The sequence below is a fragment of the Molothrus aeneus genome, chromosome 1 (assembly GCF_037042795.1).
Source record: "Molothrus aeneus isolate 106 chromosome 1, BPBGC_Maene_1.0, whole genome shotgun sequence".
Lineage (NCBI taxonomy): Eukaryota > Metazoa > Chordata > Aves > Passeriformes > Icteridae > Molothrus > Molothrus aeneus.
Genome location: NC_089646.1, coordinates 55,677,393 through 55,699,416, shown reverse-complemented (window position 1 = coordinate 55,699,416; position 22,024 = coordinate 55,677,393). Strand labels below are relative to the sequence as shown.

The following is a 22,024-nucleotide window of genomic DNA, read 5'->3' as shown; positions in this document are numbered from 1 at the left end:
TTCCTGTCAAGGATGCCGCAGCACCAGTGCTGGGTCTTCTTGAGCAGCGATGTCCCTGATGTTCCAGGTGGAGCGGCACAAATTCAGTGGGTCAGATGCCTCTTTTTATCCTGTTTTTTGTCCTTCTGGATTGGTTTATTTTTGGATCCTTCATTTGCATTAAGGTTGAAGGCACTTGATTGGCCCATTACGGTTCTGTCCAGGCTGGCTCATTTCGCTTGGGGGTGGTGCACTTTACTTAGTTGTAATATGGTACATTGAGTACCGTATTTCTTATAACTACACTTTTAACCCCTTTTACCATAACCAAACTAACAGGACATGCTTAACAATTATCAACTGTTTTCCACAGTTTCTAACCTATTTTTAACACTACAATAATTAGGTATAATCACATACACAAACTTATGCATATAACAATATCTCTTGCTTGCAGAGTTTAATGGGATTTTCTTTTTCCAGTAAACCTGTCTGATTTAATCTTCTTGCAATCTAGGTCTAATTTTCAAAGTTCTGTTTGCTTTGCCAAGGCATCCTGTTATCAAATCTCTTATGTTAACCAGGTCCAAAGTCCATCATTTGTCTTGTGTCCTCTAATGTCCCAACAGTCCTGTACGTGCTGCATGATTGCACTGAACATGATGTGTTTCATAACCTTCCTGGACACCAACGTCAGGCCTGTAGTTCCTTAGATCTTCCTTCCAACACTTCTTGTGTATGGGCCATTGGCCAGCCTCCAGTCATCTGGGACCTCCCTGGTTAATCAGATGTGATTATAAATGATAAAGAGCAGCTTGGCAATCTTTTCTGCCAGCTCCCTCAGTACCCTCTCATGCAGTCCATCCAAACTCATAGACTTATGAGTGTGTAAGTTGTTCAGCTGGTCACTAACTGCTTCCTTCTGGATTATAGGGGAGCTATTCTATAACAATACTGGCAAATATTGACGGGCATGACACTTCCATGTTTCAGCAGCAAAAAGCCCCCTTTAATGTTACAGCCTATTTTTATCTGGCTTTCCAAGTCATCGTGTTTCATTCTAATTGGTTAGTAACTTTCTTGCCACTGAGTTCATTGGTTAGAAGGTGCTTGTGTATGTATGTGCTGACTCTCTCTTTACACGGGTGTTTACAATTTTCTTTGTGGATTCTCATGGGATAGACTCTTTATTTTTAATAGGTATAACATGTTTTTCTCACAAGAATAGATTGTAATGTGTGAGAGAAATGCTCACTTTAAAAATTTTAAAAGGTTTATTAAACCTTAAAAAAATGTGATAAAAGGACTAAATAAGGAAAAATTGCAGAACTGGGAACTGCCTTTGTGGCTGCCTACCACATCATCTTCAAGATGGATGCTCAGTCTTTTATACCCCTGGGATTGCCTCAGCCAACCCTGGCCCTTCCCAAAGTCTGTCAGTCAGCTCTTCTTTGCCACTTATTGGTGGAGACTGCTTTCTTGTAACTTCATTGGAGGGTCAAGTGTTGTCATGCCACGCCCCCTAACAACACCCATTTCCATTCCCAAGTGCTCCATATAAGGGGCATGTGTGCACGCCTTCTCTTTTACCTGTCCTAGAAAACCCAGGCTGTCTGATGGCAGCAACACAATGGGGGGGCAGGGGAAGCGGGGGGGAAGGAACTATGGGGAGAACAGAGGACATCTAAACTACCATAATGTAACTATACATCACTAAAGCTTCTCTTAATATTCACACAATATTCATCCCTTAATTGTGAAAGCCAGTCATCTCATTATCTATCTATAACTTTATGCAAACTGATTTTCATTCTTACGATTCTTTCTCATGGGAAATTAACATGCTAGCTGTTAATTCAGCTGAGCAAGGCCTGATCTTATAAGGCCTTTCTTTTATAAGGTTTTACCTGTATGCAATACTGGTCTGCTCCCCTTTCCTGTCTACCAGCACAGAGGACTGGTTGCCTTGCAGATAACTGATCTTAATGTTAAAGACAGAAGCAAAGAAGGTATTAAATACTTTAGCCTTTATCTCATTCTTGGTTACAATGTTTGCCCCATGTTCAATAAAGGATGGAGATCCTCCTTGGCTCTCCTTTTGTTTTTGATGTATTTGTAAAAACCACTTTATTATCTTTCACAGCAGTAGCTATATTGGATTCTAGCTGAGCTTTCTCCTTTCTAATTTCCTCTCTACATCTAATGACATCCTTGTACTCTTCCTGAGTTGCCTGTCCTTTCTTCCAAAGGTCATAAACTTTTTTTCCCTGAGTTCCTGTGAAAATTCTGTTCAGCCAGGCCTTTTTTTTCCCCACCAGCTCTTCTTTTGGCATATAGGGACAGCATGCTCCTGCTCCTTCTTAAAATGTGTCCAGCCTCCCTAGACGCTTTTGTTGTCAATGATTGTTTCCTAGGTGGCTCTCTGAACCAGTGTCCTGAACAGGCCAAAGGCTGCCCAGTGGAATTCCAAGGTACAGGTTTTGCTTACCCCCTTCATTACTTCACCAAAAATTGAAAACTCATCTCATTTTTGTGGTCACTGTGTTCAAGACAACCTACAACCACATTTCCCATGAGCCCTTCTCTGTTTGTAAGCAGCACGTCTAGAGGTGCACTGGCCCTGACAAGCTTGCTTACCAGTTGTGTCAGGAAGTTCTCTTCCACACAATCCAGGGAATTAGCAGAAAGCCTTCTCTGTGCTGTGTTGAGTTTCCAACACATACTTGACAAGTTTGGCAAGAACAAGGTATAGGGATCATGAATCATCAGCAAGACTTTTAGAGAATACTTCATCTGCTTCTTCATCCTAGGTGGGTAATCTGCTACAGACTTCCATCAGGATGTCTGCCTTCCCCCTGACTCTTACCCATATGCACTCAGCCTTGTCATCATTAGCTTTGCTCTTTACAGTTGATACACTCCCTAATGTACACTTATTTTAAAAAAGGTCTTAAGTTTTAATGCTTCAGACTCTGAATACAAGGCAGAATAAGCAAGTAAATTTATGAAATTTTTGTATTTGCTTTTCTTTATGTCACATTCCCAATCCTTGACAGCAACAAAATGTTTTAAAACTGTTTTAACACACTGTACAAAAACTAGTTACTAAAACCATTTCCTTCAAAAATCTAAAATTTTAAAATTTAAAAGATTTTAACAGAGTATGAAATAATAATGCAAATTATATATTTTTGGAAAAAATTGTACTTGATTAGGCCAAGAAGGAAATTGTAGGGTATGGAATTCCAGATTCTGCTTCATTATATCTCAAGTGATGAGCACCTCAGAGTTCAGAGAAGATGCATGAGGATGCATGGGAAAGGACAAACATGACCTAAAAGAGGAAGGTTATAAATCTGGAATTTAAAAACTCTTGTGGGTTCAACTTATTCAGGACTAAGACATGTGTGCCATGAAGTCCAAGTCACAGAGATTTTGGTCTCTTTTGTTGGTGATAAAACAGAAAATTAACCTCTTCTTTAGCTGTGAATACTGAATGGGGCCATTAAAAAAGAATGAAATTATGCCTGCAGGGTTATTGTATTTATTTATCAGAACTGAAATACACAGCAGCATATAAACATGATTTCTTTACTGTTCCTTATAGAGACAACATAAAATGTCCGTCCTCATTTTCATGAACGGTTAACAGAAAGGTGTTGACGTTCCCAAAGAATTTCTGCACAAAAAAAGCCTTGGGCGGTCATTCATAGCATTCAAAAATGTCAGCATTTCACCACCAGTAACTGAAGGCAATATTGGTGATAGGTGAAATTAGAGAGACTGAAGAGGAAATGAAGATGCCTAATCATCTTCACAGCTTGTCAACATGACAAAATCATGGTCTCTGGCACTCTCAGCTTTATATCAGAAAAGTTTATTTACTATAGAAAGTATGAACAAAATCTAGCATGGTTAGATTAGGTATTAGTTCACCAAAGAAGGGTTGTGAAGCATTGGAACAGGATACCCAGGGAAGTGCTTGAGTCACTATGCCTGGAGGTATTTAAAGGCCATGTAGATCTGCCACTTACAGATACAATTTAGTGGTAGAACTTGGAGGTTCTACCACTAAGTAGAGAGCTAAGTTAACAGCTGAATGAGACTACCCTGAGATGGAAATGTGTACTAATGTATTTATAAACAATTTGATAGGTAAAGGTATGGATTTGAACATCTTTGAAATGGGTCTTAATGTCTCTACTGACTCTGGGCAGCAGATTTGTTACAGAGCCCTGACAGCTTGTCTCCTGAAAGGGACAGGTGCATCTGCACAAGCTTGAGTTTCTGAACAGGTTCAAGGGGGGAATATGTGGTCAGCACTTTTAGAAGGCTGTACCTTCCTAGTACCTCAGCCAATGGGGAAAGGAAGAGGGCAACATGCAGACAGAAGTTTAGGATAAAAGGAGGCTGTGCCCTCTGAACCTCAAGAGAGAGAGAGAGAGAGAACCCCATGGTATGTGCCCCAGTGGACCCTCTCCCATTTTTGAACAAAGTTGCAGGACTCCTCTATCTCCTTTATGGACACTGGCTTTTCATAGAGTGATTCTCTGTACAATCCTAAAGGTCTTTTTCAACCTAAATGATTCTATGATTCTATTATTTTAATATTACTTTGTGAAGATGTAATTCAGGTATAGTGAAGGTGTTCACTTCAACTGTCTTAGCTGTAATCATATGTAGAGTGACTGCCTATGCAAAACTTCTATGCAGTATTTCAGTGGAATCTCTTGTTTTAGCAGCTCTTGCCAGTTTCAGATTCTTGTCAGTTCTCTAATGGCAGTCTAATGTATAAGATCTCTGAAATACTTTACACCTCTAGCATAGAATCCCAGTCTTTTTGCTAAAAAGAGAACACATCAGGATGGAATTACAAGTGTCAGTTTTTCTTGCTTCCTATCCATATACTCTGGGATGCAATAATGGCAAAGAAGCAATTCTTTTAAGACAGACATGAAGCAGCTGTTTTATTTAGACATTAGCAGACAAGTGTATTATAATTTTCATACTTTAAATATTACGGCATCATAGGGAAAAAATAGCTTTCAAGGGACCCCTGAAAGTCTATAGTCCAACCTGCTCAAAGTGAATTTAACTCCAAGCTAGATAATGTTGTACAAGGTCCTGTCCAGGTGGTTTTTTTTACATCTGATGCCCAAAAACTAGGCAAGAAAACAGTATTCCATCGTGTAGAGCCTATAGAGCAGGTATTTCTTTATTTGATGCCAAGAGTGAAGGGGATAGCTCCAGCACAAACTCACTTTTCCATTCTTCACAAAGTACAAACTTCTATACTTTTTTACTTAATGTGCACATTATGCTTTCCTAAACTTCCTATTGCAACATATTTTCTAATTACATTATTACATGCACCGTTTCTGCACAAGGTGGTCAGTCAGCCTGCTGGTGGTTGTTTTGGATAAAGGCTCAGAAGTCTTCCCTGGGCTTCAAGTTTTCACCTTTGTTTCTGTGCATGCTCTATAAGATTATCTGCTCAAATAGCTAGTGGTTAGCTTTTTTCAGTTAGCTTGTTCCGCTAAATTTGCTGATTTCTAAAAGGTGCACATACCCTGTTACAAACTACTTCTTTCTGTAGAGCTACAGCTTTTTGCAGAGTTGTTATAGGTAAAAATCGATAAAGCAAAATTAATAATAATAACAAAAGATTTTATTTTCATGACCAAAAATACGGTCCTTGATAGCCACAGTCAAAGAGACAGCATCGAGTCCAGGATCGGTGCTGGGTGAACCTGGATCCGACTTCTATCGCATCGGACCCACTCTGTTCACAAATGCCATCTTTGTTGGGGCTGGTTTTATACAACTTTTTCTGCCTGAGGCAGAGGTGCCCCAATTCTTTTGTTACTCAGCATATGCATGAAGTCTCCTTTCTCTGTGCAGGGCTGGACAATGCTGTTTCTGGGAAGTGGCTGGTGTTTGATAGAGTTAAGGGAACCCAGTATTCAGATGTATGCTCCTGACTACTCTGGTTACCTTGATTGAAGATATTTATCGCATGTTGATCGCTCTTGGGTGTTCCCTGGATAGTCCCTGAAAGGCCCATCTCCACACCAACTATGTCCTTTTGCTTGCTAATTAGGCTTTCTTTCCTTGCTACCATCTGGATACCATCTGGAGTTTCACAATTTCGATGTGGCAATCTGTCTCCTGAGTGTCAGTGGTCTTAGGCTTTTGGATTTTTGTTACATACACAATTTTATTTACAACTTTATTTCATATATATTTCATATAAGCACGAATTCTCTCACACCACATATTACAGAGTTCTAGCATTATCTTGTTGCCTAGGCATATTAAGCAAGGAAGGGAAGTGGGGGGTGTGTAGGAGAGACATTCTGTGCTGTTCTTGTGAGCCAGCAAAAGCCTTCTGAAGAAAAAGGAAAGCCCCATATCTCTCCTGAGGAAGACACCAAGGTTGTCACCATGGAGATGTGATGAAGGAGAGAAAGTTGAGAGATACAGACTCTAGCTGGCTCACAGAATGACATCGCTCCTTGGTCACCCACTGAGAACTTTGTTTCTTTCCTATAACCAATGGGCAGTGAATGTATATGTTGGATGAATGTAAATATCGTGAAAAAGTATAAAAGCAACATGTTGCTGTAATAAATCTCTCTTGCACCCTTCTGATGGAGTCGTGGTACTTTGTACTGTGTCGTGCTCTATAACAACAGGGGTGAACCAGGCAGCATGATGGGGCAACTTTGTCTTGTTGGCCTGATGTCACAACTTCAAAGGGGTAGATCCTACCATCTCTCTGGATGTCTTATTTGAAGACAATTTAAAGAGCAAACTCTCCAAAGTAAGGTACCTCCCTTTTTAGTTTTAACTACTTGCCTTTTCACCAATAGAAGAGACAAATGTAAGAAGATATAGGTGAAAAAATAAGTTTACTAGAAAATGAAACAGCAGCAGGCAAAAATAACAGTGATAGTAACTAGACACAAAGTTGTTGAATCTCAGAGACTCCCCAGAAACAAAGAGAAACAAAATGGTGGAGTAGCCTCTCCCCCAAGATGGCGTCCTCCAATAACGACCTTGTGGTCTGGGAGACAAGCGCAGGAATGGCAGACAAAACCTGAAAACCTGCCCCCCCCCCCCCTCGCCCCCCCCCACTTCCCCGGAATGGCACCCTCTACAGACAACCATGCGGTCTGAGAGACAAAGAAGGTGGACAGTCCATGCTCAGGTCAACTTTTCCCTTCAAGCCTCTCCCTGTATATAAGCCCCCTAGTGGACTATTCCTCCTGCTAGTCAAAGTCAACGTGAATCACAGGACTGCCTTTGAATGTCATGTGCTCCGTGCAGTTTTGTGTCATATGCCAACTTGCTCAAGGTCCTAGGGCCCTTCTGTCCCCTTTTCCAGACCATTGGTGATGATGTGAAACGTTTCTGTTACATAAATTGACAGTAGAGGAATTTGACAAAGAACGTTCTAATTTTTGCTTTTCTATTCAATTTTTATCTGCTTTTTTTTTATTTTTGCTCTAGCATAAGACAAGTCCAGACACAGCAGTTGAACTCATCTACTGGGTTATCACTGCATAGTATTCAGAGGGCTGAAAATAAATGTATAGTTGTTTCAGGTGAGTGTACTGCAGGACACGAAAAGCTTCTGTTTCCTATAGTCTCATGGACATTGTGTAAGAGTGGGTGAGTCAACATCTAGTTCAGAGTGCCAAGGATATTTTTTTATCTCCCTTCTCAAATTTTCTCCTTCTTTACCATATTTTATGAGTGTTCTGTGCATATTTCTTTAGTACTGCAATACCTTTTTTTTAGATCTTCTTTTTCTCTGATTTGTCAGATATTAGAAAGCAGCTTGTTGCCACTCATCATTGCTAATTTAGAGGTACACTTTCTTTTGATTATGAAAATAACTCTGAGAGGGGCTTTGGTTCTTCATTCTGTTACCATGACATCAAAGATTTTTTATGTGTAATTCCTGAAGTATCATTCTTAATGCCTCTTCTTAGTAGTGGGAGGACATCCAAGTGGTAAATTATCTGGCATGGTCCTCCTGTACAGTTTTACTGTGTGCAGTGAATTATTTTATGTGCTTTACATGATAAGGGAAGGAGAGAGTACTGGTTACAATGATCTATTTAAAATTCCTCGTGATTAAACTTTAAGGTCTTTCTTGGAAAAAAGTTCACTCTTATTGCAGTAAATTCAGTGACAAAACTTTAGTAGAATCTGCTTTTATTCTTTTCCTTGAAATTACAGAAATTAGGAAGAGTTGACTAGAAATCACGGGGATGTCACTACTCTTTGCTAGATCCACCACGTCAGCTGTACATGTTACAGATGCAATGGAACAAGTGCCTTGTGTGCTGGTTAGACGTATAGTTCTGAAAAATATATACGATTGTCACTGCAGGCCCCCAGCCAGGTAATAGTTAGCATTGACTCCATGATTGCAGAAGGCTGATCAATTCCTTTATTCTATTCTGTATTATACTATATCTATTAAGAAGCTCATAACCCTTACAAACAGTCTGATACAGCTAGGACCTAATTGGTCAATCAATCCAAATACCATCCACTGTCCAATTAAGAAATCACCCTTTGGTAAACAAATCTCTGTAACACATTCCACAGGTGCACAATAACAGGTGCAGCAAGTGGAGATAAGTATTTCTCATTCTTTTCTCTGACCTTCTCACAGCCTTCCACAAGAAAATGCCTGGGAAAGTCTGTGCCTGCTCTCTGTGGCCAGAGAGCTGCTGCCACACATGGTAAGCCCAATATGTTGGATTTCACATGGACATTGGAAATGCTTTTTGTTCATACTGGAAATCTTAGCAGCACATATGACCACTCATCCAGATTTTCTAGGCAGAACTATGGATGTTCAGAAACTTTGAGGCAAGATATAGTTTACAGCTAAATTCTTCACCAAAAATAGGTTGCCTGCTGCAAGCAAATTAGAAGTTGTGACAGACTGAAATGTTACGGTTAATGGCTTAAACATTGTTATGAAAGATTTTTTGCCCATTATGGCAAAACTAACTAAAGGAGTTACCACCATCTAAGTCCACCCCTCCCTGAATATTCTTCTTCACTGAAAGTTTGGACTGTGAGTTAAACCACCTAAAGGGAACTTAAAATACATAAAGGTGACACTAATATCCAATAATCTCAGGTCTAGGAGGAAGTAACAAGGCTGAGGGAGAAGAATGTATCTACAAAGAAAGCCAAACCCAGCAGCTGTCCTGAAAATCAGCTCTGGCTGGGTTTGGGGTAGGGAGGCCATAGCCCACAAACTCATTTCCCAAGGCTAGGTTTGCATACACTCTACCCCAACCAAGGGCAAAAGGAGGAGAGTTTCATGTGTGTGGCGTAGTCTCTAGTCAGAGAAAATTAACACCCATCTTCCCTTACACTAACTGACTCAGTTGTAAACTCCCCCACATCCTCGGAAGGCCCCATCCACACAGGACATTCATATGAGAGGTAGCTGAGGAGGTTTCATAAACCATTAAAGCCCGAAAGCGTCCCTCAGACTCATTCCTGAGGCTTTGCACCAGAGGACTGCCCACTATGCAAACTGATGCAACAGATGCAGAGTCTGTTGCAAGAGACAATGTCAAACTTACCCCCGGCTCCCAGGAGAGGTAGCTGGGCATACCCATCTGGCCCAAAAGTATATTTGTTGCAGTGTGATGCCATTTCCTGTTTCACCTATCCCAACCCCCAGGTGTGCCAACCTCTCCTTTCCCCTCCCCCTTTGCCCTCCTGCTGAGAGCTGTCCATCAATCTTAACATTCCAGCAGGGTCTTGGTGTGGTTGGCAGAAGTTCAAAAGATGCCCCTCAGGTCCAGGCTCATTGGCCTGTCCAAGTGTCTTTATCCCTTGAGCCTTCCCCTCCTCCCACCTGGTTGGTGGCTCACCTGTCCCTTCCCATCCCCCTGTCCCCAGGCTTAAAAGGAGATGGGACAATGTGGTCTGGATTCTGTTGGGAGCTGTTACAATATTCAGAGGTCTGTCATCCTGGAATAAAACTCTGGATTAAAACTCTATGACAGAATCCTCTCCTTTTTCTCTTCACTGTCACCTGGACCTTTTCCACCAGAGGTAAATTGAGTTTCTACTATGCCTGGATTTGTTCCGAGTGCCTAGCTGCAGCATCCAGCCGGCCAAAGGTACCTCTGAGGTGAAACACCACGGCCGCCGCCTTTGGCCCAGCAGCAAGGGTCAGACGAGGCCAGGCACGTCCCACCCGGTAATATTGTGATTAATATTCCATATATATATGAATCCACTGAACTCTGTTTTGCAGGACCCTCACTACCAAGAAGACCAGAAGAAGAGGATCAATGGGGACACCATTGGGATCGAGGGGGTAGTGATATTTTCTACTTAATCTCTCAACTCTGTCACTCTCTTTCTGTCCCCCACGATTCTCTTATTTCTCTTTCTCACACTCTCCCCTCTCCCCCCTCCCCCTCATATTCACTGTTAAATAACATAGATACTACTGACTTCAGCATATGGTCTCATTTGCACCTTAATTCAAGCAGAGGCATGTCTCTAATAATTTTAATAACTGGATCATAACAGAAGTCAGCCGCCAGGAGTCCTTTCACATGAAGGCCTTTGGTCCTATGTGCCACCATATCTTCCTAATATGCCATGCACATCTCCTGTTCCTTACCTCCCTATGGATGCCACACTGAAATGATACTTTATACCTCCAGACTGGTGATCTGTTACATGGAGTCGGGTGGTTGGAGACACAGACTACATATACTCTAGGTCTTCATGCAACAACAGTGTGTTTTATTGTCCACACTCTCCTTAAATAGCAGGTTTTGAGTCTCTTGGTCTAGACAGCTCATTGGTCTGACTTTAACACCGCCTAGGTCCCCAACCAGTGAGATGTCTGCAGCTTAGGGTGGAACGTGATTGGCCGAAGTCCCTGTGTGTATTCAAATCTATCCTATCATCGCTCAGCCAGGGACCTGTTTATGGAACCAAGCTGGGTTTCTTATTTATAGCCAAATTAATTCCTCAGTACAAGCCAGCTTGTACTGTAGCATCTCCTCCTTTCTTTCTTTGTTAAAAATTGCAACCTGCTCTCTGTTGCCTATCTGCAAGGGCCCTTTGCAAACAGGGTGACAGAAGACAGCATGGGTTTAATTTGCATGAGGCCATGTATCACTGGAGCTGCAGCATTCATGTCTAGGAGCTGTTAGGCGAGAACTACTAATCTTACAATCTTTCAGGCTAACATGTCACTGGCAATTTTTCTTAAAAGTTACAAAGTTACAATTTAACACTAAAAGCAAGAGACCATTTAACCCTTAGAACCCTTAGAAAGAACCCAACTACTAGAAAACAATTTGTAAACAGAGTTACATCTTAACAACAAACTGAAATTATAACTTCGAAGCATTCAAATTTAGAACTGTGAGAAGAACCAACTTTACAGATGAAACAACTTGTAAACAGGAAGAACAATTTGTTGTTCCTTTTGTTGTGAATTGATTGAAAGATATGAGAAAAATATGAGAACATGAGAACACTCGAGACCTTTGAGAGGGGTGTATATCCACCCTTCTTCACAGTACCAGAATCCGACAGTGGAGCTCCCAGCTTCTCTGCCATTTTGTGTGTCTCTTGGGCCATGTGCTCTTTGCCATTTTGAGTGACTGGCACTGGCATTCTAGTCGCTGCTGTAATATGTGGTGTGAGAGAATTCGTGCTTATATGAAATATATATGAAATAAAGTTGTAAATAAAATTGTGTATGTAACAAAAATCCAAAAGCCTAAGACCACTGACACTCAGGAGACAGATTGCCACATCGAAATTGTGAAACTCCAGATGGTAGCAAGGAAAGAAGGCCTAATTAGCAAGCAAAAGGACATAGTTGGTGTGGAGATGGGCCTTTCAGGGACTATCCAGGGAACACCCAAGAGCGATCAACACGTGATAAGTATCTTCAATCAAGGTAACCAGAGTAGTCAGGAGCATACATCTGAATACTGGGTTCCCTTAACTCTATCAAACACCAGCCACTTCCCAGAAACAGCATTGTCCAGCCCTGCACAGAGAAAGGAGACTTCATGCATATGCTGAGTAACAAAAGAATTGGGGCACCTCTGCCTCAGGCAGAAAAAGTTGTATAAAACCAGCCCCAACAAAGATGGCATTTGTGAACAGAGTGGGTCCGATGCGATAGAAGTCGGATCCAGGTTCACCCAGCACCGATCCCGGGCTCGACACTGTCTCTTTGAATGTGGCTATTGAGGACTATATTTTCGGCCACGAAAAAAAATATTTGGTTTTATTATTATTAATTTGGCTTTTTCATTTAATACATATAACACTGCTTTTGCATTTTTCTTGGTTTCTAACTGCCCCAGCCAATTTGAAATGGGTTTCCATGATTTTATAATGCCTATAGTGGCTTTTAAATCTTGTTCCACAAACTTCCACAGTTTTATAATGTTGAAAAGAAAAGTTCATACTTGGAGGGGAGCCCATGCTCCCATGTTCCCAGCAGTGATTCCAATCTCCAAAGGGGGACTTTAAACCACGCGGCACACTCCATCGTTTATCACTGGGATATCACAGCAATTTTTCTCTGCCTGCGGCAATTCCACCACTTTCCGCTCTCCCACCGCTGTTCGCAGCAATTTTTTGCTGCAGCAATATTGCACCACTATCCACCATCCCACTGGCTATTTGCAGCAGTTCTGCTGCATGTAGCTATTTCTAGTGTTTTTCTACTGTCCCACCTGATGTTCACAGCAATTCTGCTGCCTGCGGCAATATTCTGCTGCTGTTCTTGTCTTCCTGTAATACCACAGTTGTTTAAAATGGCTGAGTCCATTCCTCACTTGGGCCACCAAGTGTTACATGGAGTCAGTGCTTGGAGACAGAGACGACACACACTCCAGGTCATTATGCTACAACAGTGTGTTTTATTGTCTGCACTCTCCTTAAATAGCAGGTTTTGAATCTCTTGATCTAGACAGCTCATTGGTCTGACTTTAACACCACCTAGCTCCCCAACTAGTAAGAGGGTGGGGACCCTGCAGCTTAGGGTGGAACGTGATTGGGTGAAGTCCCTGTATGTATTCAAATCTATCCTATCATTGCTCAGCCAGAGACTTGTTTATGGAACCAAGCTGGGTTTCTTATTTATAGCCAAATTAATTGCCCAGTACAAGCCAGCTTGTACTGTAACAGTGATGTATTCTTAGTTCCTGGTAACAGAATGTGCTGTCTCTGGGAATGCACATTTCTACCTCATTTGGTGCTTTCCAAACTGTTGAGGAATGCATCTGGTCCATGTAGACCAGTTTGCTAGCTGCTACTGTGATTGACAGGGGTCTTGCCCAATCATATATCTCCCAAGGCTGCAGGCATCTCACTGGCCAGAACCTGAAGGGGTGCGGAGTTCAAACCAATGACAGCGTCCAGACCAGGTCTTTCAAATGCCCTATATAAGGGAGGGCTTGGGAAATAAAATCTCTCTGTTGCCACATGAACTTGGGGGTAAGTGGTCTCTGTCTCCTGCCTGCTGCCCTCCCTCCACATGACCTAACAGCAAATTGAGATGCAGATTGAGCTCTGGGTAGGAGCCTGAGACAAGAGGTTGAGAAATGCTGACCTTTTGGATAACACGTTTCTGTGTTACTGTTCTGTGAATAAATTGCTTTTTGGAACTGAGACTCCATTATGGAAAATCTAGGGTCAGACTGGGAAGGAAACCAGGTCTGACTGCATGTGACTGGGGTCTGTCAAGTGGGGCCACCTGCAGCTCATTGGAGCCACTTGCTGTAAAGCAGCTTCAGTCCTAGGAGTTAAGATCTCTGCCATTGGGAGTGTGACTACCAGGAGTTAAGGTGTCTGCCATTGGGAGTGTGACTACCAGAGAGTTTCATAAACGTTTCTTAACACAAACCAGACAGATTTCATCACCTATTTAGGTCCCCTGCTTATTTCTTCCTCCTTGGACAGCAGAGCTGCTGCTTGCTGAAGTCTTCAAACTAAGGTACGAGCTATTTGGAGTCATGTGGGACTGGTCTGGTTTCTCAGCAGTGTGCAGAAGGGAGCAGTTGCTGTAGGCCACCTATCTTTGTCTGGGTAAAAGGGCTATGTGAGGACTTCAGAACTTGTCTTCCATAAGCATGAAAAATACAGTTAGCACCTAGGACACCAGAAGCAAAGGCAGGATCAGCTTGTGCGATGCACCTCAGAAATCAGAAGTGGGTAGAGAATTTCAACATCTGAAAATTCATGTCTGAGACTCTTATCTGGGCCACTGTCTTTTTACTGACACTCAGATTTCTCAAACCAAACTGGTCATTGTGTTACTAGTACCATGCTATTAGTACCCTACCATTATGGTTTTCAGCTTCACACTTTTTTGGTAGTTTAAGTGCTCTGTCACTGCTTCCTGGACAGGACTCCAAATGATCTTTAATTCTATGTCACCTCTCAAAGTCCTTTCCCCATTCCTTTGTCCTCTGAGAAGGAGGATCCAGGTTTGTGTATAATATTTATCAATTTATACATTGTCTTGGTGTTATCTCTACTTATTCTTTACTCATTTCTTAGAAAAGTTTAATAATTTGATTTGCTTTTTTCTTCCACACTACTGAGCATAGATAAGACATTTTCAGACGACTACCTGTCTTGTAACAGCTCAGGGCTCTTCCTTTTAAATGTGAAGGTGAGATGTTTTTTTTCCCATATGCTGTGCTTTACAATGAGCTCCCCTAAATTCTGTCTTTTTGCCCATATACCCAGTACTCAAAGATTCTTCTGCTTGCAGTTCTTCTCAGCCTGCCATTGCCTACATTTCCCTAAATAACACAGAGTGAGCAGACTCTGACTGTGCCATTTCAAGAACCTTGAGAAATATGTTGCGCCGATCAGGTTCCAAAAACTTCCTCAAACTCTATTGATATCTTCCTTTTCCTGTGAAAAAGGACTATTGACTGTCTTATTTGCTATCTTTCATTCAGTTATTTACACTTGCAATTATTTATTTCTTGGCAGTGTAACTTTTAAGAGCTTTTGATGACTGACCTCTCCAAATTCCTCCAGAAATCCATGGTCAGTATTCCGGGATCTATCTCCCTTAGCCATGAGGGACTACTAAGTATTTCGGTAGGACTGTGAGTTCGTGAGGCAGCTCTTCCCTTTACAAAAGCCCTTATGACTCATCCCTATTACATCATCTTTATGCATATGCTCGCCAATTCTAATCTCTTTTACAGTTTCCACAAAATTGCCTGCTATGGACATTAGGACTGTACTTTTCTAGTTTTCTTATGGCATTCTTTTAAAATCAGCTTTCAAGAGTCAGCTGTAGCAGATACAACCCTGCCTTCTGCTACCAAACCAGTTTTGTACTAGAGGTTTTTCAGGACAGTTTGTAGTTTACTCTTGAATTCTTTTAGAATTGCCTGTTATATACTGTCTGGTCCTTGTGATTTATTATTATTAACTTTGCCTATAAGTTCCATAACCTATATGTTACATATGGAGTCTTTCAAGACACAACCCCCACTGAGTCCCTTCATAAAAAAGAAGAGCTGGCTTGGGAATCTCATCCATCTCTGCTGTCGTGAACACAGATATAACAAATTATTTTAGATTTTCTGTTATTTTCTTTGTATGCTCTTTTACATTTCTTTCAATTTTCCTGGTACTGGAGTCTGTCAGGCAGACAGCCAGGGCCTGAAGTGTGTGTTTGAAAGGGGATTTATTATTAGATTTTATTTCTTATGCAAGCTATTCCTCAAATTCTTTTAGACTGTCTCATGGTGTTGTTTACTTTTTATCTGTCACAAGTTTGGATTCTATTTTCAATTTCATGGCGAAACCTAGCTTTTGGAAGGATGCTTCTAAAAACTGTCCCCAGCAACAAGCATTTTTTAAAATGAAAGCACATATTGGTGGATGATTTTTTTTTTTTTTGCTTGTCCGTAAGGCCTTTATGTAAGGAAGGAAAGAAAGGAAAGAACAAAAGAGAGAGGGCATCACAGTGTGCTGCAATTGATGGTGTCAGCAGCACCTTATAACTCCTCCCTTGCCTTCTGGAGGTGTACACAGAACTGTATTAAACTACTGCTCCTGCTTGCAGGGATTGTAACCCCAATGGCATTTGAAATACCTAGGAACAGCTTCTTTAAAAATCAGGGACTCCAGGAAATACTTCACACAAAAGGGTACAGTGTGTATGCAGGAGACTCATGCTGAACATCTAGACTTGTAGTTTATTGGCTGTAGTCCATTTCATCTTCCTCACCAGAATCTCCACATCATGACAACCTTGCTGTCTTCATGTCAAGGCATGTCCTGAGCAGTCACTGACCCCACCATGGGCTGGTTTTTAGAAATTACTATAGGTTGATGACTAAATGGCTAAATGAAAATAGGTTTTTAGGAATGACTATACCATGATGAATGTTCAGAAGTGAATGTATTGAGATTCGTCCTCCTTGACATGCTGACACAGACCTAGGCTAGGGCTTCTCTTCCTTCTGCTTCCTTGTCTCATCTCCCTCTCTCCCTTGAAAGGCAAGGCTGTTTACTGTCGTCCCTGCTGCACATAGGAGAGACGACTGTAAGAGCCCCAAGTACATATCTACCATGTCCCTACTCCCAACATCCTGGGTGTTTGTCGGGATGAGCTCACACCAACTTCAGAGTGCCTACCCTTTGTTCTTTCCCTCACTGCTTTAAAACACCTGCTCTCTTTCTCCCTAAACTATGTTGCAGGTATGCTTGTACCTAACCTCACTAAATTTTACCCACTGTCTTGACTTCTATCTTAAGCTGCCCTGTCACTACAGGCTTGCATGGCAACCTGGACTGTTGCCTGGTGAACCTACTCTGCTCCTCTTGCTCAGGTATTGAATTTGCTGACTCAGCTCCCAGCTCAATCTTCTACATGGAGCAATCTGTCCCTGCTATATCCTGATGGTCATACTGTTCAGATGAAAATAAGCAGCCACTGAGCAAAGAAATGAGTGAAAAAATGGCAAAAGGATTGGAAAATAAATATTCAAGCATGACAAAGTAGAAACAAAATACATGTTTTAAGAGAGGGTGTATGATACAGTGGGGAGAACCTTTCCACTATCCCTGAAATGAAAAGAAGAAATTATGAGAAAAAGATAAAAAGGCTATTTTGGCTAAACTAAAGAAGAAAATAAAAGCAGATGCTTGTAGAGAAATGCTGGACAGTTAAGTTAGACTATCAGGAATGGCTGGAATTGACTCAATGCAAATTTAAGACAGGAAAGGGGAAAAAAAAGCAGAACTGTTTAGATAAAAAGGGAAAATGGGGAACAAAGGAAAACCTGTACAGACCTAACCATTAGCAATTGTGCACCCGAACATACAGGAAAATTTCATTAGTGCTTTCCAGGCAGTGATTGGTTTCTTGGTGACAACAAAAAAACAAAAAAAAAGAATGGAGTTTTGTGGTAATCATGAAAAGCAGTGTTGAAATAAAGTAGTAGTTCTAGGTGAATATTATGGTCACATCTTTAGTGACGGAGAAGTCTATGGGAACTAGAGGACTAATGCAAGCTTCTTGACAGCAGCAGGAAAACCACACACCATCTCTGAAAGGATGTTCCCGACACACACCTTTCTTTGCAGTCTTAGATGATCACCATGTTTACATACAGCAAAACACTTCATATACATTCAAAATATATGGGAATCATGTAGCATCTTCATAAAGCCGTTGCCATACTGGTTTGCAAGCTTCCTTTGCAGCAATGGCATGAGTCTGGGGGGCATTTCAGTGGCTAGTGTTTCTGCAATAACCCACAAGTTCTTTAAGGTCTTTGAAGCCATTAACTTTGCCCACAATGAACAATAGCACTATGCAGCTAGTGGAACTTTTAAACGGAGAATTTCACTCGGAGGGTGGGGTGTGGAGGTTAAAATGCCAACAGGCTGCGTGAAGCAGTCATGCAGAGGGGTCATTCTTTGGAGTTGCTGATGTTATAGAACTATGAGCTTTCTGCGCAGTCTCTGTGAAAATCAGCAGCTCTGTAAGGCCTCTGAGCTGTTCAGTAGATGTACTGTTACCATGGCACTGTAAACCTCTGCAGGAAGGTGTGAATCATAAAATGGTTAAACACTGGTGCTGAAACCCGCAGTATGACGAATCATGCAGTTCTATGGATTGTTTGTAGCTGGAACCTAAGATTTTTCTGCAGCATCAGCTGTAGTATGGAAATCCTTGTGTGGACTTTTTTATGTCTCTGCTACCTCCTTCGAGATAGCCTGAGAACAGATCCCTGCTTTCTATCCTGTGCCTAGAGAAAGCACCTCTTTTACACATGGAGACAGAGGGCCGATCCGTCCTGTACCCACCCTCCTGCTCTTGGCCGCTCAGCCGGGCTCTGAAATGTTGGAGACAAGCCGATTGTCCACCAAAAGATCCATTAATTGCCCGAGCTAGTGTTTCTTTCTCGCTATTTGTCTTCCTTTTTTCCTCCTTTGCAGTATCAAACAAGGTTTGGCTTCCTAGCCCTTTCCGGGTACAGGAAAAGCAGCACTGCAGCACACAACGCTACGTAACCAAACCCCCCCTTGCGCACGGCTCGGCCCGCCCCCGGCTCCGCCCTCCCGCCTCGTGCTTCGTTCTGCTCTCTCTCTCTCACCACTGCGGTGCAGGCTGTGTGCGGAGATAAGGCTCAATCGGTGGCGCATGCGCAAGCTGTGCGCGTGCGCGGCAGCTAGGACGCCGGACCGCGGAGTGGGGCTGGTGCTGGCATGGCGGAGGCGCGGCCCGGCTCAGGTGAGCGTAGCTGCCGCTCTGGGGCAAGGGTACTGAGGAGAGGGACTGCAGGATTGGGTGGGCGCAGTGAAGGGGAGAAGCAGTCATCACTCCCCAGCGATACTAGCGGGTAGAAAGTCGCGCCGAAGCGGTCGCCATCGAACGCTGGCTTGTCGAAGGGTGCGGGCTGCGGCACCACCTGTTGCGGCTGGCCCGCCCCTGCCCGGCGCGACTTAGCGGTGCTTGTCGCCCCCAAAATGGCCGGACTTGACTTTGCCGCAGGGCCCTGTAGGAAGAACTTTGCCCGAGGAGGAACCTGCTTGCTCCTAGTATGGGACAAACGAATGTAACGTCTTTGGTAGCGTCAGAGAAAATACATAAATAAGAGCTTAGTTCCTGGAAAACCTGTCTGCTCTCTGCCCACCTATATCCTTGAAACCCAGGTTTCAGGCTGTCCGCATAGAGCAGTGACAATGACAAGGTCTCAGGCCCACGAGCTGCTGTAAAGCCGCGTCTTTTTGAGGGGTCTCAGAGGGATCTGTGAGTAGAAGTCTTAGACATGCAGGAGATTACTGGTTAGAGCAGGTGCTGCCTGTTCTGAGGAATCTAGGCAGGGGCTCACGGATGGAGAGCGTCTTAGGGACACGGCCTGGACCGGGACTGGGTGCAACATGCAAGAAAACAGTTTTTCCTTTGTTTTGCCGTGCTTACTTGTATGATGCAGGTTCAGATTAACTTTAGATTTATTGGTTATGATTGATGAGGAGTGGGGAGGAAACCTTACAAGACCGATATTTCAGCCTTGCATTTAATTATTTGTCCTGTATTTCGGATACTTAACCATAGAAGAACTCTTATGTAATTTTGTCACGAGTATGTGTCTAGAAATAACACTGTTGCTGAGAGTAATCAATGACGTTTGGTTTTTTCATCATGTTGCTTAATTTTACTGTAGTCCAGTAGACCTTATCCGGTAATCAATGTCACATTGAGGTTAATTGGTGAGCTGACTAATTTCATTGTTCATAGTTGTTGTATTTCTGTCAAGGGAAATCGTGGACTTTTGTATTTTGGGTTAAGAAGAAAGTATCATTCTCTATTTTTGCAACATCCTGATCTTAATTCAGATGAAGATTATCTACAGCCATTGTCCTTAATAGCATCTCCTGTTCTTGGCAGTCTGGCTAGTATGATGGAGAAGTTACATGAGTTCAATTTTTGGTGGTATGAGAATGGGTCCACTGCCCTTGTTGGAAGTGAAATGGCTTGGGACATGGTACAGAGAGCAGAGATAGAGCTTCAGTAAAACTGATGCAGTCAAATTTATTCTTGTCTATGTTTCATTCTGTCAGGCTTTGGGTCAACTGTGATTGTGAAATCTTTTTGTATAGTATATATGTATTGGAATAGAGAGTCTTAGGTATTCTGGGCTAAAAATTGCTTTACTGTAAAGTAGTAGATTAGTCTGCATGGGACACCATTTCTACACTTGCCTTATAATAAGGTATAACAAAATAACACATATATTGTTACTTGGGATTAGGTTCTGGAGTTGGGTCATTTTTTGTGCTCTCAAAAAAATCTCATAGGTAAGTTTTGAGTTGTACATGTGCAGTATTAGAATGGAAACTGGCTTTTGCACTACAGGTTCATGGATGGAGCAAGTCTGATTTTGAAAGCTTAAAACTGAAAGATACTTCTGCTCTCAGAGTAGAACAGGGGTTTGAAGAGTGACAGTTTTGCGCCACTACAGATGTGTTGCTCATCCAGGATATTTTGTCAATAGTGAAGAATTATTGAGACCCAGGAAATTATTATAAAAGACAAAGAGGAAAAATATAAGCAGCAAAGCAATTGTATAATAATTGTTCACACTGATGCATCTTTCTTGTTTCAGTCCCTGTGCACATAGAAGGGACAAATGTATTCTATTTAATAGCTGTTAATGGATTTTTTTCCCATCAGTTGCTGTAATTGCTGTTTAATGTAGTTTTGGTTTTTTGCCATCACAAGGACAGCTGGGTGTTATACATGTTACAATGCATCATTAAGCTGAAGATAACCAGGGAATTGCTATAAAACATTGGTCGCTGTAAGGGAGAAGAAGAAAGTGAAAACTTAAAATGTATTTTTTTTCCATATGCAAAATCTATTCTGTAATAGGTCCTTTTGTTTGGATGATGAAACTACTTATGACAAAATCCTACTTTCAAATTTTCTCGCATGTCATCTTGAAATGGGCTGGCTAAAACTTTAAAGGTCCATTTAAAGTGTGGATGCACTGAATTGGACATGAAATGGCAATATCAGAAAAGACAATAACATCACACTGTACCAGTATACACAGGTGACTAGCTAGCTGGAAAATAGCTTTGCAGAAAAGGTGAGATGAGGCCACCCCTCAAGCACTGTGTCCAACTCTGGGCTCCATGTGTGCAAGGAGAATGTGTACATACTGGACTGAATCCAGCAAAGGACCATGAAGACCATTGAGGAATTGGAGCATCCTTTACATGAGGAGAGATAGAGAGAGCTGGATATGTTTAGTCATAAGAAGTCTCAGATATTAGTGCTGTGTACAAATACTGAAAGTGTGGGAATAAAGAATATGGAACCAGATTCTTCTTAGTGGTATTAAATTAAAGGACAAGAGGCGACAGGTATAAAACATACAAAATTCCAGTTGAACACAAGGAAAAGCCTTCTTACTGTGAGAATAACACTGGAACAGGTTGCTGAGAGAGGTCATGGCCTCTCAGTCCTTGGAGATACTTAAAATCCAGCTGGTCATAGTTAGGGGTAACTGACCCTTTTTGGGTAGGATTTTTGAACTAGATGATCTACAGAAATCTCAAAATGAGCCATTCTGTAATTCTGTGGGTCTGCTGGTTTTCCATGTTATTCTCTAGTAATTTCTGGAAAGCATTGTAGTAGAGGAGCATATCTTTTATGACATGAGCTAATACAGTTGAAGTAAACAATGAGTTTTGGGCATGCAGATTGTTTTGCCTCGAAATTGGTTGCACTACTTGAGTCAATAAGCCTGAAACAATGTAATTCCTGTTTAGGAAGAAATTCAAAATTTTGTAAATCTGTGTCATCTTGAAAATAATAAGATGCTGTAGGTGAATGTATAAAGTGATCAGAGAAGACAGAAAATATGAACTTAGTAGTCTGGTTTAAAGCTCCCAGTGCTATGGGGAAAGCCTCAGATTTCCATAATGGACCATTCAGTTTTTGTTTGTTTGTGGGTTTTAA

General features: G+C 41.8%; 1 protein-coding gene across 3 annotated transcripts in view; it reads left to right on the top strand.

Annotated features, from left to right (window-relative positions):
- Positions 1 to 18,695: 18,695 nt before the first annotated feature.
- Positions 18,696 to 22,024, top strand: part of NFX1 (nuclear transcription factor, X-box binding 1) — an 85,654-nt gene continuing 82,325 nt past the window's right edge. For all 3 annotated transcript variants that reach the window (XM_066557512.1, XM_066557504.1, XM_066557521.1), the window contains exon 1: positions 18,696 to 18,787. In XM_066557512.1, the coding sequence (XP_066413609.1) occupies positions 18,763 to 18,787 (25 nt within the window). In that variant the 5' untranslated portion in view covers positions 18,696 to 18,762. The remainder of the gene's footprint in view (positions 18,788 to 22,024) is intronic.